This window comes from Priapulus caudatus, unplaced genomic scaffold (assembly GCF_000485595.1).
Source record: "Priapulus caudatus unplaced genomic scaffold, Priapulus_caudatus-5.0.1 Scaffold42, whole genome shotgun sequence".
Classification (NCBI taxonomy): Eukaryota; Metazoa; Priapulida; class Priapulimorpha; order Priapulimorphida; family Priapulidae; genus Priapulus; species Priapulus caudatus.
This window is the reverse complement of record NW_014577103.1, coordinates 227,999-246,945: the sequence shown is the minus strand read 5'-3', so window position 1 is coordinate 246,945 and position 18,947 is coordinate 227,999. Positions and strand designations below refer to the sequence as shown.

The window sequence follows — 18,947 nt, the reverse complement described above, 5'->3', positions numbered from 1 at the left end:
CAAGGTATGTTTCATTGTGAATAATAAATAGAAATTAGACATTTCTTAGTAATTAGCAGTGATATTGGACAAACTAATACGCGTTTGGCTATAAGGTAATGTACTTATTAACTACACAAGGTGCCAGTTACTGTAGCATTCGTCAACTTTGCATAATCGATGGTCGAATTATGCCTTTAAGTCATGCTATTTAATGAAACTTCGGCCATCATTCCACTCAGCAACGACCACCAGATGATGGCATATTTTTTCTTCGCTGTACTTTTCTTGTTGATCTTCGTTCTTCGTACGATTGTTCACTCGTCATTCTTCACTCTTTCTTCGCCATACGTTTGTTCTTTCTCCATAATATTTTTAATGAAACTGTCGTTGTTTGCAAGAAAAATTGGACTACATTTGTCCCATATGGGCTACATTTAGCAATGTCCAACAGATGTTGTCTACAATTTTTTTTTCTTTGTTACTGTGCAGGAAAAATGGGGCTACATTTGTCCGGATGTTGCCAAGGAGTTCTCTAAGTACGACAGTGACCCAGCGAAGTGGATGAAGACGTATGAAAGTTTGAACCACGTCACGAAACAGCCGTTCAGCGTCGACGTCGGTTACGAGCGTTTTCTGGGACCAGAAATCTTCTTCCATCCGGAGGTATCGTTACATTTAATTAAAATATCACTATAGTGCTTCATTAATATGTTTCCTAAATATAATGATTGGCAAATTGCACCAAGGATGAAGAAGTGCAAGTTTATGAGCAAGAGTGAAAATCAAAATAAAAAATCAAAAAAGAGAAAGAGTGAAAATCAAATTACTGGTAGTTCACAAGATTTATTTATATCAATTTAAACCTAATTGAAAACTTTTGTCATTTAACTCCAAGTTTATAGTTTTTATCTGATTCATTTAGCTGTCATTTATCGTCATTTCAGCAGCATGTCCTATGAGGTTGATATGATCCATATTTGCTGTAATATTGACTTGCAGCCAAATTTGTGTGACATTTAATTTCTGATATATTTCATAAATAAAAAACAAAGTTAATTTTTACTCAACCGTGCTGGTTTGAAACGTACCGCTGACGTTTCGCCTACTGTCAGGAAGCTTTCTCAAAGCAAACTGATGTTAATGATTATATTTCATAAATATATCTTTTTTTATAATGTTTTTGTGTCACATTTCATGCTGAGTGTCGTATTTAATTTGTCACAGTTTGCGAACCCTGACTTTACGACACCAATATCAGACATAGTGGACAACGTTATTCAGAACTGCCCCATCGACGTCAGGAGGCCTCTTTACAAGGTACCCGAAACTTTCATAAGGCCTAAGATAAAATATTGCTTGTTTCCCCTTTACCGACCGACTCGCCAAAACGCTGCTACTCGACACATTTTATGGGGCGATTAAAACAAAACAAAAATTTTTTCGTTTCGCCAAAAAAAAAATCAAATTCGTTCCGCAAAAACATATACACAAAACAGAATATACAATATACATACACGCATCTTGTCAAAACAAAATAAAAAAGATTTTTGACCTACCTACCTACTCGGTACCCTGAGAGGCAGGTAGGTAAAGGGGAAACAAAATTTTTTTTAAGGGTGGCCTAATTGCTTCACTTACCTTAAAGCATGTGTTTGGCTTCGTACTAAATATATCTGTAATCACCGTGACCTCAATCTCCAAACACGAGACCGGACCCCAACACGTAAGGATGTGAGCCGGTTGGCAAAATTCATTTTGAATAGTCTGGCTAAAATCTCGCGGTCATGGAAAGCCGGAAAAACCAGAAAAAAGCGTTGCTTTCAGCGCATGAGCCCCCGACACCATCCGCAAGAGAAAAGTTTATCATTGTTCTTTGTTCTTTTTTAATCAGTGTAGTGGGTGTCTAAACATATGGTAAGTTGTGTGTCGTTAGAGTTCAACCCGTTCACACCTTGTTCGGGGTCAGTGACACTTACAGTGTATGCGTGTGTCAGGTAAATGTCCCAAAGCAATGCCTGGTCGTTGTACGAAGAAGGAACTTGGGAGAGTTGGGTTTGAAATATTATTTCGACCCCTCGATTACAATTATATAATATAGATAGACACCAAATACATACCAAAAAAATATCACAAGACATTGACAAGATGAACCGCGAATGACATATTTCGCAATTGTTACAGAACTACGAGTGACCAAGTTTCTGTACGTTGAAAGAAGATAGAAACCCACCTTGCGAAAGTTTATTATTCGATGGCGGACCAGTGTGAATGGAAATTTATCCGCATGGAAAGTTTACGTTGCTCTGGCATTGATTTATTCTAGGATTTTATAATATTTAGGCACATTGTAAAATTTTAAGCGATACTTTGATTATGCGATATCTGTTATATTAGGTCTATGACATATTATTATGTTACAAATTCATAGCCATAGAAGTTGTATTTGTGTTCAACGTAGCGATTGTACACGCTGGCGAATCTGGGTATAGATAGGTAAATACTCATCTTTACATATAAATTTATTGGTTGTGATACGTTTAAAGGTACGTGGGAAGCAGTCTAAGTGCCGTGTCATAATCAAACCCATTCGCCGAAATTTTCAGGACACACCGGACACGGAAAAGGTTAGGTGTATTGATAGGCACCCGACGTCGTTTTCTACATTTGTTGATAAACACGCCTTCAATATTGCACCTATCTATGGCAAAGGTGTATCCGCTGTGGCCATTTTCGGTGTAGGAGTAGGAAGGTCCTATACTACAGATACGAATTTACTAAAGTTTTCTTTGGGTTACAGCTAAAGTAGCAAACATGGCTGGTCGTATGCCAGCTTGTGTCATAGACAATGGCACTGGGTATGGTAACATTAAATGTCATAATAGTTTGTTCTGTAATTGATGTATATATAACTTATTGACATTGTCTCTGTAAACGGTGTCCAACTTCGACTTTGCACATCCGCAATGTTGTAGAAACTTAATTAGAACTTAGAAGTTGTAACTACTAACTAGTAACTATCCACTTGTACTGTCATCTATTCACTATTGCACGAATGGTATCTCTGAAATCCCTGTACTTGCCAACACTCGAACAACGCAATAAGGATAAATGGATAGAAAATTAGCAAATGCAAATGCAAAAATGACAGCATCAATGTGAAATTGCCAAAACCTAAAGTACAGTCTACAGATTACAGTGACTCACTGTCACAGTGTCCACACTAATAGTAATACACAGACTGACAGAGTAAAACACATAGCAGCCCGGCGTTACTAGCGTGACAGCTAAAAAAATGAAATGCGATAAATGACTTGGGATGATCGTTTAAAATCCGTTTCTTTCTCGTCAGGTACACAAAGCTTGGCTATGCTGGCAATACCGAGCCCCAATTCATCATTCCATCGTCGATCGCCGTTAAGGAATCGGCAAAGATAGGCGACCAGGCGTCGCGGCGGCTCGGCCGCGGAGTTGACGACCTCGACTTTTACATCGGCGACGAAGCTCTAGATGCGACGGGATATGCTGTCAAGGTAAGGTTTATATGCGCGATGCATTGTCAAGGTAATTGTTCCATATCGTTTAATTAAATTAAATTCTGTTTTAGCTACTTAATGTGTAAAGTTTATATAATCATGCTGGTGTTATCCTTCGTGGTTGCTCTTACATACGTTTGCAATGCTTTTACGTAGGTTTATAAACTTTCTCACCTTTCTTCAGTACCCTATCAGACATGGCATAGTTGAAGACTGGGACCTGATGGAGAGATTCTGGGAGCAGTGCATCTTCAAATACCTGCGCGCAGAGCCAGAGGACCATTACTTCTTGCTCGTAAGTCTTGTTTACTAATTAGTGTGATGTTTGTTCGAGACTATCGTTAGCAGAATTACGTCAAGTGTGAAAGAAATTTGTCGAAGTCATGGTTATTTTGTATAATCTCCAATACTAGTGATTATAAGTGTGACGTTTATACATCCGACTTCTATACTCGATCATCCGGTTGAAACAGTGGGTCTCGAACCAAAGACGCGTTGCCGTTATTCTGGACTAAAATCTCGCATAATCGATTTCATCGAAAAAAAAAATCGAAAAAGTGATGAGAATCCAGAGAATATCATCGCTACTAATAATCAAGTTAATCATACTTTTATTATCATACCCAGTATCTATACAACAGCACGTCTGTAAAACAAGTTTCAAAACCAAACTAAAACACGCTAAACAAAGCACCAATACCATGATACACACATCAGTACATGTCATTTTACGACGAATTACAACACACGCAGGCAATTCAACTTACACCTACGGCGTGCGCTCGCTGAGTACCGATTGTAACGTTCATACGGTTACATTGGGTACCCAATCGATGAACGCTTACGAAATTACAACCGATCTGACAACACTAATCCCATCCTTTCTAGGTGCTAAAACTCGCCCTTAGTGATACCACTTATAGTCAGGCCACCTTAGACTATTTAAACTTTCCCTCTCTCAATTGTTCTTGTTGTTCATGATTTTGCCTGATTGTTCGCTGTTCTTGTGCTTGTTGTTGTGTGTTGTTGGTTGTTGGTGGTGTGGATGGTGGTGGCGGCGGTGGCGGCGGCGACGACGATGATGATGCTGATTGATCTCTACAGTAGCGATGTATGTGTTGTTGGTGTTGTTGTTGTTGATTGTTGTATGAATGATGTTACACACTGGCGATATACGTGTTGACTTTTTGTAGACGGAGCCACCGCTTAACACACCAGAGAACAGAGAATATACGGCTGAGATCATGTTCGAGACGCTTCAACTGTTCCGGGCCTTCTACATTGCAACGGCTGGGCAGGTGAATACAGCGCATCTAAATCAATCAATAACAATCAATCAGTGATCAATCAAGCTGGCAATCTACAATTGAATGTTTGCACTTAGTATTATTTATCTGCTTAACAAGAAATGAGAGAGAAGAGGGAGAGAGAAGAGAGAGCGAGAGAGAGACGAGGGAGAGGGAGAATGGGAGAGGAAAGAAGGGCGAGGAGAGAGTGAGAGAGGGGCCGAGAAGGAGAGCGAGCAGGGAGAGAGCGGATCGAGTAGGGAGGAAGGGGGAGGGAGAGGGAGAGGGACGAGAGAGAGGAGAGAGCGAAGAGAGAGAGAGAGAGAGAGACCGAGAAGAGAGAGAGAGAAGAAAGCGAGAGAGAGAGAAGAGGAAGGGGGATAGAGGAAGAGGCGAGCAGGGAGCGGAGAATAAGAAAGAGACGGAAGAGGGAGCAGCGAGCTGGAGATAGAGAGAGGGAGAGGGAAGGGAGGAAGAGAGAGAGGGAGAGACAGACAGAAACAAAGACATATACAGATAACGGAAGATATAAGAAGAGAGCGCAAGAGCGGGAGTGAGAGAAGGAGAGAAGAGAGAATGGGATGGTGAGAGAGTATGAGGCAGCTAAAAGAGGACTGTGACGAGACACCAAGATAGAAGCGAGGATTAATTCCGTGTTGATGTTAGACTATTCAGGCTGGTGCTCCAGCGCTCGCTGCATCATAGGACATCCGCGCAGAGTAAGGAGAGAGGCAACCCTGATCAGGCCTAGCGTTAATCGACAGCTGGAGACGGAGTAACCCACGTCATAACCAGTCGTAAGCACGTGTCGTAAATAATTTTAAACATCATTAAATGATGATAAAAATATATCATTTTCTGTTTTTTAATGTCCATTTTTCCCTTTCGGGGTTAAAACAGTTTTATTTCAAAATGACGCCAACATATGACTCATCATGGAATGGTTTTTGGGCAAAGTTTTACAGCCGGATGCCGCTTCCGGCCAACTCCTTTTAGTCGCGTTTCAACGACACAACAAGGGAATTGTAATACGTTTGGCCTATTCTTTAAAGCTGGATTAAATCCCGATAAAATTAAAAGTGATTATAAATAATAAATAAACAACTGTAAAAACTGCATAATTCACATACTAAAATTAATGTAAACAAATGTTTTAAATAAGATATAATTTTTTTACATTACTTATATTTTATTTTAGGCACTTACACTGGTCCACCATAACTAATAGACATTGCTAATCTTCAGCATGTGTCGTATTACCGTTGTCAACCTCTTTATCGTACTTTTGTTAATTCTTAATTGTTAATTGCTTTTTCTTCAGGAACTTACTGGTTTCTCATAATTTTTTTTAACAGGATTTTAATAAACTATAGGAGAACAGTAGATATCATATTTAATTAAGAATGCAAACTAGATAGAATTAATAAGATTATCATAAATTTTACTCTAGCGTTCCAGGGAAACCCCGTGAGCAAACTGACAGTATACTAATTGATAGCGATCTCTTGCCGAACATTCAAAGTGTAGTTGGCCCTATGACTTATCTCGTTCTCAATCTAGGACGAGAGGCTTTAACTGTCATAGGTAGCTGCATACCAGCACATAGTGCCCGATCCAGCGGCACGTGAAATAATCACCTACTTCATTCAGACCGAACTGCTGAGGGAGCGTGAGAAATTGGAATACCAGTCAGTCACACGGAGGCAATACACTATAGACGGCGCAAAGCCATGCAGGTAAACTAAATTTTATTTATTTAGGGATTTATCGGCTTAACGGTAGTGTGTCGCAGCACCGCACCAGTCGGAAAAATACTGATCAGCCTCACTGAGTGGTGCGTATACCCACCAACTCACAGGCTGCATACGCAACCTGCGTGCACCTCTCAACACAGTGGGCATTGGAGTTTTTATTATATTGAATAGTTAGGAACAAGTTTGTCCTCCAGCTATCTTTCTGCATGTTAACGTTAATTACACGGGTTCGTAGCGGGTCTTGCCAAAGTCTTATAAGTACTAGTATGGTTTGCCAAAAATCAAAATACAGGGGCCCTTAATTAGAGCTTATTTTTATGAAAAATCTTTAGCAAAGATTACTTAATCAGTCCTTAATTTTTCGCTTAGCTGTTCTCGTGAAGCTCGAGTAAAGAAATTGGTTGTATTATAACATACCGAGGGTGGTTTGTGACAATTCGTGCCTATATAAATGATTAATAGTAGTGCCTTTAAAGTAGTCTGATGAATCATCAAAATTCGCGTAACAAAATGATCTTATTTTGGCGCTCTAGAAAGGGTCTTTGATATAGTCTTTATTTTCAACATGTGTCCTTCACTACTATGAACCTGTAAATATAGGGACGCGCCGAATCTAACCATGAGGGATGGCGTAGCCAACATTCTAGGTTTGCAGAGTGCGCAAGTGGTGGGCACCCGACCAATCAATTTCACCTAACTGTGGGCAGCCTGGCGAGTCGGCGAGTAAAAAATCATACTGTCATTCATGCGTTGAAGTTTAAACAATGGACAAGACATGTTAAAGATGTTGTTGGAATAATTTCCCCTTAATAAATCGAAACTTTCACAGAAACCGAACCACCTGAATGGATGGTCCTGAACGGCGTGGTCGTAGACGAGAGAGTTTACTTTATTGCGAAACATTAAGTCATCGGGGCTAATTTAAGAAAACTTCGGCACTATTTCCAGGCACTCAGCTACAACAGGACCACCAAACTGTCAGTATTTTTTCTTTCGCTGTACTTCTCTCATATGATCGTTAATAGTTCCCGTACGATTTGTTTCCTCGTCATTCTCAACTTCTTTCTTCGCGACAATAACCGTTTGTTCTTGTCTCCATAAGTTCGTATTTTAATGAAACTGCCCGTTGTTTGTGTCCAGGAAAAATATGACTTATTCAATTTGTCCACTATGGGCTCATTTTAGCAATGTCAACAGATGTTGTCTACAATTTTTGTTTTCCACTTTTGGTTACTGTGCAGAGAAAAATGGGGCACATTTGTCCGGATGTTGGGCGAAAGGAGATTTCTCCTAAAGTACGAACCAGTGACCCCCACGCGAAGTGGATGAGACGTATAAGTTTTGAACGCACGTCCACGAAACAGCCGTTTTCAGCCGTCGCCGGTCGGTTACGAGCGTTTTCTGGGGACGCAGAAATCTTCTTCCATCCCGGAAGGTATCTTAACATTTAATTAAATATATCACTATTAAGTGCTTCATTTAATATGTTTCGCATAATATAATTATTTGGCAAAAATTGCACCACGGATGAAGAAGTGTAAGGTTTATAGCAAGAAATGAAATAAAAATAAAAATAAAAAAGAGAAAGACGTGAAAATAAAATTACTGGATAAATTCACAAGATTTATTTATATCCATTTAGCTAATTGAAAAGCTTTTGTCATTTAACCTCCAAAAGTATTATATTTTTATCCGATTTAATTTAGACTGTCCTTATCGTCATTTCCAGCAGCATGTCCTATGAGGTTGATATGATCCATATTTGCTGTAACTATTGAGATCGCCTAATGAATGACCTTGCAGCCAAATTTGTGTGACATTTATTTCTGATATAATACATAAATAATATCTTTTTTAATATATATGTTTTTGTGTCATATTTCAATGCTTAGTGTCCGATATAAATTTGTCAGCAGTTTGCGAACGGCCTGACTTACGACAACCAATATCAACATTGTGGCACAACGTTATTTTCCAGAACTGCCACCAATCGACGTCAGGAGGGCCTCTTTACAAGGTACACCGAAAACTTCATAAGGCCTAAGATTAAACAATTATTGTTTGTTTCCTCCTTTTCGGCGACGAGCTCAGCGACCAAAACGCCGCTACTCGAGCACATTTTATGGAGGGCGATTAAAAACAAAACAAAATTTCTTTCTTTCGGGCGCAAAAAAAAATAAAATTCGTTTCCGCAAAAACATATACACAAAACTAGAAATATACAATATACATACCAGACGCATCCACTTGTCAAAGCGGTACGCACAAAATAAAAAAAGTATTTTTCAACCTACCCTACCTACTGCGTACCGCTGAGAGGCGAGTAGGTAAGGGAAACAAACAATTTTTTCAAGGGTGGCCTAAATTGCTTTACTCACCTTAAAGCAGTGTGGTTTCTCCCGGCTTCCTTTACTCCAACCTATATCTGCTAATCACCCCAGACACGTGACCCAACATCAATCGCCATAGACCACGCGGACCAGACCGCCCCAAACACGTAAGGATGTGAGCCGTTGCAAAAATTCATTTGAATAGTCTTCGGCTAAAATCTCGCGGTCATGAAACCGGGCGAAAACAGAAAAAAGGCCAGTTGCTTGTCAGCGCACTGAGCCGCGCCTACAGCCCATCCGCAAGAGAAAGTTTATGCATTGTTCTTTGGTTCTTTCTGTATCGTTAGTTCTCTCATCGTTTCTCGGCTCTCGTCGTTACTTTCGTTCGCCGTACGATTCTTGTCTCGATCGTTCATTACTCTCATTGTTCTTCGTTCCGGCGCGTACGATTCTTGTCTCATCGTCATGCTCTCAATTGTTTCTTCGTTCGCGATCGTACGATTTCTTGTCTCATCGTCTCATGGGGAGCTCTCAATTGTTCTTATCGTTCGGCCGTAGCGATTCTTGTCCCTCATCGTTCATCCTCTCATTGTTCTTTTCGTTCGCCGTACGATTCTTGTCTCATCGTTTCATGAGTCTCTCATTGTTCTTCGTTTGCCGTACGATTCATTTTCCTCATCGTTCATCCCTCTAGCCCTATCATTGTTCTTCGTTTACCGTACAATTCTTCTCTCATCGGTCTTCTCTCGTCGTTCTTCGTTCTCCGTACGATATTCTCTCGCCGTTCTCTCTCACCGTACCTTCGTTCTCTCTCGTCTCCCCGGCAGAAACATCGTGCTCTCGGGCGGTTTCGACGATGTCCGTGACTTCGGACGTCGGCTGCAGCGGGACGTGAAACGCTACGTCGACGCGAGACTGAAGCTGAGCGAACAGCTGAGCGCGGCATGCTCAAGGTGAGGAGACTCTCGATTAAAATTAAAATGTTAAAATTAAAATCTGTATTTACAATGTGATGCTTTAAATCAGTTCCACATAGTAGTTTGTCACGTTCAAAAAGTATTTTGTCAAGGTGAGGTGTCTCTCGATTCAAATATGCTCTTTAAATATTAATAATATTATGCTTTAAACGTTAAAATATTATAAATATGCTTTAAATATTAATAATATTATGCTTTAAATATTAATAATAATATGCTTTTAATATTAATAATAATATGCTTTTAATATTAATAATAATATGCTTTAAATATTAATAATAATATGCTTATAACATATTAATAATATTATGCTTTAAATATTAATAATAATATGCTTTTAATATTAATAATAATATGCTTTAAAGATGCTTTAGTTCCATATAGTATTTTAGCGCATTAAAAACAGTGGCAGTAAATAGAATAAGTAGACAGCAAACTAAGATCTAAAATCATTTGTTGTGCCATCCTTCAGCATGCATTTAAGCAGCTCGGCTGCCACGGGGCACGTGTAGCGGAGTGCAGCACGGTCCTGTCGGACGATTCGTCCATATACATATATACAGATATACATGCACAGGGGTAGAAATTAACTTTTTAACAAGGAAGTCCAACGGACTCCCTGCTCTCAAAAAGAGGCAGTCCACAGCAGAATGAAGGAGTCCACAGTCTGGAGTTCAAAACTAATGATATTAACAATAATGCGTTCGCTTATTTTGAATATTCATGCGGTTGCACGTCTGCCAAATTGACTTTGGACATTTGATGAAAAAATATGGCTATTCCGCGAGGCCGCGCTCTGGAACGAACTAGTTAGTATATAGCAGAATTTTCAGGGAGTCACACGGACTTCTGCACATGTCAAATCAGGGAGTCCGACGGTAAATCAGGGAGTATTTGACTCCGGACTCACGTTAATTTCGCACCCTGCATGCATACACGTGAATGTTCATTTGTTTTTGACAGCCGAAGCCGATCGATGTTCAGGTTATCACCCATCACATGCAGCGATACGCTGTCTGGTTCGGAGGTTCCATGCTTGCATCCACGGTAAGCAGCAGCAGCAGCGTACTGTTCTCTATACTGTTCATTAGTATTACACTATTTATTAGTATTACACTATTTATTAGTATTACACTGTTTATTAGTACTAGCTGGAACCCGCGCTAAGCGCGGGCTTAGTGACTGTGATGCATGTGGTACCGACTGTTCAATACCCAGAGAGATAAGAGAAGAGTTTGACCTTGACATTGACATTTAACTTCATTATTACATGCTTATTTCTACTTACATTATTGGGCTTACAAAAATCATAAAAATCATTATTGGGCTTACATGCAGCACAACGTTGACAGACTATTTATTAGTATTACGCTATTTATTAGTATTACATTCTTTATTAGTATTACACTATTTATTAGTATTACACTATTAGATAATCACATTTTTAGATGAGAGTAATTTTCGGAATTGTCATTACGTGAGGGACGCTGAATTGTTTGCGTTTCTGCATCTTATCTGTAAAGTCGTGCGTCATTTGTCACGAGTTTTACACAATTCATTAGTATTTCACTATTAGATAATCATATTTTTAGACGAATGAAGTTTTCTGAAGTGTTTTATTAATGTAAGAGATCGTCCGAAGCACCGCACAGATTCGTTTTCGTTTCCATATCGTGCGTTTGTTTGTTTGTCCACAGCCCGAGTTTTACCAAGTGTGCCACACGAAGAAGGACTATGAAGAGTATGGACCCAGCATCTGCCGACACAATCCCGTGTTTGGAACCATGACATAAGTTCTTCTGCAGTGGATTCATGCTGAAGCAAATTCAGCTGAAGAAAATTCTTCTGAAGCAAGTTTTCATGAGTTCTTATGGACGGTTCTTATGGACCGAGTCTTACTGAAAAGCTGACTTCTGCAGATGCAAAGAAATATTCGGTTAAAATGAGTGCCACTGAGCCTGTGGTTGAGTTCCAGGCTCCCAATGGTGACATGCTAACCTAACCTGGCTTAATTTCCACTACGTATCGAATGAATTATTACCTTATTTCGATATCGCACTCAAATTATTCTGTCTGGAATATACGTGGAAAGCCGTGTGTAGTCAAGGCCCTCATTAGATATTCACACATGTGGAAGGGCTCGATTTCGACCTTACATTACAAGGTCGCGAGTCGGCCACCAAACAGTAGTGTTATCTAAATTCCGGCTGATGCGTGTGCCATTTCCGGTAAATCATATGAAAAATAGTACTATGACTATACGTAGTGGTTCAAGACCACTTTCATAGAACTTCTCGTACGTTTGAAAACGTTGCCAGTATCATTTCAAGAAAATGAGGAATAGACAGTTACGGACGGTTATAGAGGAGCATGTGCCTAAGCTGTGAATGTCACCATAGGCATCACGTTTCTAAGCACTCCATTTCTGTTTCCCCTTTCTAAATTAACCGTCATGTGAAAATGGAAATGTTTCAATGATTTCATGCTGGTTTCTGACATTTCTTTTTGCATGCACCTAAAGTGTCTATTTGATGTATCGCTATACGACGTAAGATGCTGCAGCATAGGTTAATTAATTTTTATTGTTATCGTTTAATTATGGAGGTGAACTCGTTTGTATTCGGATATAACTGATCATGATATTTATGGAGAACAACCCTAAATAAACATTTAGATTTTTGTATTTTGATGTATAATTCCTAAAATATTGGGAATTTCTATTAAGAAATTGTCGATTTCTCAGAATGATATCAGTTTACTTCACTGTCAGAAGTATCCTGACTAAAACATAATCACCTGGATGAAATTTCAGGAAATTATTAGCATACACATTAGCGAAAACGTACCGAGAAAAAGTACCATCGGTTAAAGGATCGTATTCAAATGCTCCCTATTGTAATTAGCTGTGAAAACAAGCTAAGCGATTAATTAATAATTATACAAGTATATATCGTAAAGAGGCTGCTTAATTTTGATTGTCAGTTTCACCAAGGCAGAGTGTTTTGTACAGTATATGAACACGAAGATCCTATGCATTTGATACAAGAAACGATGGAATAAACAACGTGTAGTTTTTTCCAAATGTTTTGTATATGAAGATTCTCTGTATTGGCAAATTTGCAACTAATTGTGTGTTGTGCCGTTGGGAGGGGGGGGGGTTACCACAGAGCTAGATGAATGATATAGGATGAGAACAAATGCTGAACTATGGAATAACAAATATGTAGATGCAGAATCAGATTGGCGATATAGGAAATAATTCACATTCATTGTCTAATGGACATGTTTCGCTGTTTATTTCCGCAAATGATTCATTTGATAGGCGTGCACGCACATTATATTCAATTGCAACAAATACACAAAATAGTCAATTCACATGCAATTCCAACTAACAGAATTATCAGTCAGCAGGTTCTGGTCACTTGCCTAGAAATTAAGCAAACTGGGGAATTTCATTTTTCTTCAGCATGCCAGTAAGGCATGCTACTGCATTCTACAGCATTCTACTGCTACTGCATTATACAGGAAAAGTCAGACAAATTTGTGATTACAAAAATTGAAAGTCAGCAAAAAACATTTATACATTAAAAAAAATTTCTTCCACGTGAAGATTTCCAGATTTCTTGTTAGATCCCTTACATAATTATCTGATGTACGTGTAGGTATAGGCATGGATAGCGAATTATCTGTTGTAAATAAGTCAAGAGTACATAATAGAGAGTGGTTGTGTCCCAGTTCGTCACCGTACTACACAATTTCAATTCACATTCTAGCCGTTGGATGGCGCTAGTGGGCACGCGTGAACATCAATTTATTAGTGAGGCGTTCGTTCTCTGTCTGTCGTATGTTAGCATAACAAGCAATTAGTAATTACACTAAGAAGTACGTATTAGTGCCGCCTTTCCGCCGTTCTTTGAATTATTAAAGCCGAGCCACACTAGCAGTGCATCTCTTCCAGAGGTATTTTCGGTAAGAAACTAGGCTTGTAGACAACTAACTAGTAACTAAGTAAGAAGCCATACTTCAGTGAAGTCTTCACCTCATGATCGCTTATTTACTCATTGATGTAATAATGATTAGACTTACTCACTTAGTCATTCGAAATTACTATCAAATGTTGAAATATTCCAACCAAACAGAGTAAAGGATGCAAGTTCGATTACAACATATACAAATATGATGTATCCCTATACTCAGTACGGGTACACTGTTTGATAGCCTCTACTCTAGTACTATAGCCCGCGTTCGATTAACTGCCGCAGGCTGTTGCGGGCGCAGGCCCCTACGGCAGTTAATCGAACGCGGGCTATAGTACTAGAGCTAACTGTTTGATAGCTCTACGGTATAGCCCGCGTACAGTTGCCGCAGGTATACGGTATGCAGGCTTAATTGCGGCAACTGGGGGTGGCAGACTAGATGACTTAAGTGTCCTTCGCCACTCCCGTGCTTAAACTGATTAAAATTGTACTTCTACATGTAATTATTTCTTTTATAACGATGTACTCTGTATTTATGTATGTCTTATGCACAAATAAACTGTTTTCAACTGTACGCGGGCTATAGTACTACTACTAGTCTAGAGCTAACTGTTTGATTACACATGATTTGTATCTAACACTTGTTGATTAAGCAATTTAGTGTATACGTGATTGAATACCTAATCAATGATTCAATAATTAAACGCAGTGGCTACGCGTCCGGAACCGGTCACGTAGCCTCCAGGCTACGAATCCGGACATCCACTCACACAGTGATCGCGCGACTCGCGTACACGCATGATTGTGCAACGGGACGCTCTGCTGATTGCTCAGCTAAAGAGTGACGAGACCAGACAGAAGCGAGGGATTAATTCCGTGTTGATGTTGATATCAGGCTGTGCTCGCGCTCGCTGCGTCATGGACATCCCGGCAAGTAGGAGAGAGGACCCTGACAGGCTGCGTTATCGACAGCGGAGACGGAGTCACCCACGTCATACCAGTCGTAAGCGTGCCGTAAATAATTTTAACGTGATTAAAATGATATAAAAATAATCATTTTCTGTTTTAATGTCCGTTTTCCCTTTCGGGGTTAGACAGTTTTATTCCATGACGCCATTACTCGTCATGGAATGGTTTTTGGAGCAGAAGTTTTACAGCCGGATGCCCTTCCGGCCAACTCCTTTTAGTCGCCTTCTACGACACACACAGGGAGATACGTTTGGCCTATTCTTAAAGCTGGATTAAAATGATAAATTAAAATGATTAAAATAAAAAATAAAACGTAAAAAATTCATAATTACATAACTAAAATTAATGTGAAAAATGTTTTAAATAAGATTAATTTCTACATTACTTATATTTTATTTTAGCACTACACTGGTCCACCATACTAATAGACATTGCTAATCTCGCCATGTGTCGTTACCCGTTGTCCCTGCTTTATCGTACTTTGTTAATTTCTTATTGTTAATTGCTTTTTCTTCAGGAATTACTGGTTTTCATAATTTTTTAAAGGATTTTAATAACTATAAGAACAGTAATATCATATAATTAAGATGCAAACTAGGTAGAATTATATCTATTTTATCTAGCTTCCAGGGAAACCCGAGCAAATCTGACAGTATAAATTTGTAGCCATCTTGCCGAACCATCAGAATGTATTGCTATGCTTTTCGTTCCAACAGGCGGAGGGCTACGTTATAGGCAGCTGCATCAAGCACATCCCGATCGCGGGCCGTGATATCACCTACTTCATTCAGACCCTGCTGAGGGAGCGTGAGGTTGGAATACCACCGGAGCAATCACTAGAGACGGCCAAAGCCATCAAGGTAAACTAAATTTTATTTATTTAGGGATTTATCCTTAGAGGTAGTGTGTCCAGCACCGCACCAGTCAGAAAACTGATCAGCCCACTGAGCGGTCGTATACCCACCAATCACAGCGCACCCTCACACAGTGGCCATTGACGTTTTATATATTGAATATTAGAACAAGTTTTGTTAAATTATTCTAGACTCGCAGGCAAAGTAGAATAATCATGTCGTGAAATAGCACTATTTTCCCGTTTTTCCGTTGTACACTCTAGGTATTATTAGCTCTTGATATATATGTATATATACACATGTATATACATATATATGTGTGTGTATGCGTGCGTGCATGCATGCGTGCGTGTGTGCGTGGTTTAGAATTAAATAAGCAACTGATAATTGATAGATCTCAACACAATTAAGGTAATTTGTCAATATATCAATATATCAGTGTTCAGTGCTTGATTAACAGAGGATAAGGTTAAAGGCACAGATTTGATATGAAAAATGCAGACCTACTACTAGCTCCAGCCACATCAATCTATAACAGTAAAACGAGTAACTGCTTTATTTAACCGCATATTCATATGCTTACTAAGTGACCAAGAATCTTCTGATATGTCATCACCCAAATGACCAATTGTTCCTATATATGTGCCGATGCCAACATGCATGCTTGTATTACAAGAAGAAAAAGATGATAAAGGGAAAAGTGGAAAACAAAGCATGTGTCAAAAGATCCGCAGAGGTTAAAATAGTGTGTCTGCATAGTTGTGCATCTGATAACTTACTTTTAAATTAATGAACCATTTAATGAGTTTAATTGGTAATTAAGTTTAATTGGTACCCCGATATGTTACGGAATCGCGCTTGTGGTGGTGACAGTAGTCTATGAAGAGTCGTTGCACCGTGCATTTGTAATTCACAGAATTTCATTCGTGTATGCACAAGCTTTGTGCAAAGCTTCGGTTCGGTTTGCTTTCGTACTGTACGGCATGAAAATGTATCGCGCGTAGTTAGTTGTACCTAAACCGCTATTGATTTTCAAATAGCAAGACTATTGGCACACACACACACACACACATACATAGAGGCACACAGGAGAGTTAGAATCATCATGACTTTCAACGTATGACTCCGGCGGTATCAGCGAGAGCGAATTCAAGACACGAGGTTTCAAAACGAGGTTGCTCAATAGTTTCGGTCCCACGAGCGCCAGCTGTCTCGTGCTACATGTGTGTGCGTGCGTGCGTGCGTGCGTGCGTGCGTATCTGCATGTGCGTGTGTCTGCGTGTGCGTGTGCGTGCGTGCGTGTGCTTGCGTGCATGTGCGCGTGTGTCTGTGTGTCTGTGTGTCTGTGTGTATAGAATCAGGAGTTAATAATAGACAAATTTGTCTATTATTAACTCCTGATAGAATGTACATATATAATGTACATATATATGTATGTATATATGTATGTATATATAATATATATATATATATATATATATATATATATATACTATAGGTATGTAGAAAAATAGAATAGGGTGTTAAATTTTAATTAGCCAGCTTTCTAGCATTATCTCTCTTCATCAGTCTATATAAATATTTGGAGTTTATTATGTTTATCTAAAAAAATTCAAAATTCAAGAGTTCACTCGCACGAATTTCATTGCGGTTCGGATTATATCGGCGCATATGCGGAACGTTTGCGCTCTTGTCGTGCGTAGTTATGTAGATCTGGTTATGTCGATTCTAGCACTGCGCTGGAATCGTTTCGCAGGCTTCCTTGAAGCCGAAGTGGGTAAATTCCAGCAAATTGGAAAACACGAAAATACGAAAATGCGAAAATGTGTCAGTTAGCAGACAGTAACTGCAGAGCAAAGATGAAAGTTCGGGGGGGGGGGGGGGGGCAATGAGAAAATGTTTCACACGTTGTTGAAGACGGGTGTGTGTTTCAGTATAGGATACTTTCCTTCATAAAAACTAACGCCGAACGCTCCCGCACTCGCCGCTGCGAGTGTGCTGTGTTGCCATGATAATGATAATATATAAAGTATATATAACTTTATATATTATTATCATTATAATGGCGACACAGCACACTCGCAGCGGCGAGTGCGGGAGCGTTCAGCGTTAGTTTTTATGAAGGAAAGTTGAAATACAGTGACACAACAGTGGAACTGTAATTGAGAGGTACGGTAGTATTTGTGAACGATCATTCATATTATTTTCAGTTTTTACTGACTCTATCCCAAGTGTATATAGAGCAGCTGCAGCTGCAGTAACCCCTGTGCAGCTGCAGTAACAGGCTCTGATTGTGCTCTTCATAATAACAAGAATTACGATTGAACGAACAGGTAGTTTCGTCGTACATTTCTCGCTTGCCACGACTCTCCGAATCGCGGCGTTTTCCCCGCCGTGTCACGGCCGGCAGCCATCGCTCTCGCGCGCAGGTGGATACGTAGAGATTCATTCCACGCTAACGACTCGCCGAACCCGTGTTTCTAAATTGCAGATGCGGTTGCTACTGGTGATCCTCGTAGTCAGCGCGCTGGAACGCATGAGGGGAGTGACGGTGAGCCCAGGTGAGTTGTCTTCCCCTGTCACTCACCTGCCGCCGCAAGATACAGATTATCATCGTTAGAGCGATATTATATATCTCTTTATAATGACGACAGTTTTCATCGAAACTCTATTCTATTCAGTAATTGCAATTAAAAACGACGTTTTAAGACCTGGCAAACTTGTTGTGCCTAAAATTCACAAATGGGTTCATTTTTCCACAAAATAAATGATCAGGAACTAGACGCAATTACCAAGATGAATAATATATATATCAAGAGCTCATAATAGAGATCTCTATTATGAATCTCTATAGAATCTCTATTATGAGCTCTTGATATATATATATATCGATATATAGAATATATATATATATTTATACATACTTATCAAAGTGGAATTTCTGTACTGTCTGTCATTGTTTTTTTTCTGATGCATTTGGGACCTGTTTTACGTTTCCCATTTACTTGGTCTATACATGTTTTTTATGATATAATTTTGGTTGCATAAAAACCGCTGTATTTTGAATGCGCGTCGTTGCCTTGTCTTCATCATTGCATCTCGTTGCAGCATGCAAGTCTATCTCCTACGTTAGGAAATTCTTAAATAAAATTGTTTTTTTGGGGGGGTCCTAAATTTCCTTATATGGCTTTACGCATTGTCACCTCACCGTCGTTGTGCCCGGGACTCTCCCTGTTATCCCCTCACCGCCTCGTCGTTATTGCACTTTGCAGCATGCAGTGTGTT

General features: G+C 39.5%; 1 protein-coding gene and 1 long non-coding RNA gene across 3 annotated transcripts in view; one reads left to right on the top strand and one right to left on the bottom strand.

The window, feature by feature from the left end:
* The window catches only part of LOC106820672, a 12,510-nt gene extending 10,256 nt beyond the window's left edge, over nt 1-2,254 (bottom strand). The window contains exon 1 of one of the 2 annotated variants that reach the window (XR_001395641.1): nt 2,213-2,254. This is a non-coding gene — a long non-coding RNA (uncharacterized LOC106820672). The other variant, XR_001395642.1, reaches the window with a different exon arrangement.
* Nucleotides 2,255-2,696: 442 nt separating this feature from the next.
* LOC106820671 (actin-related protein 3-like) lies at nt 2,697-15,668 on the top strand (the record flags this gene model as incomplete). The annotated part of the gene is given in 6 exon segments (XM_014825174.1): nt 2,697-2,837; nt 3,332-3,512; nt 3,700-3,810; nt 4,709-4,813; nt 14,735-14,842; nt 15,525-15,668. Coding segments are annotated over 6 exon segments (693 nt in total), but the record flags the coding sequence as incomplete, so codon positions are not given.
* Between the last annotated feature and the right edge of the window lie 3,279 nt (nt 15,669-18,947).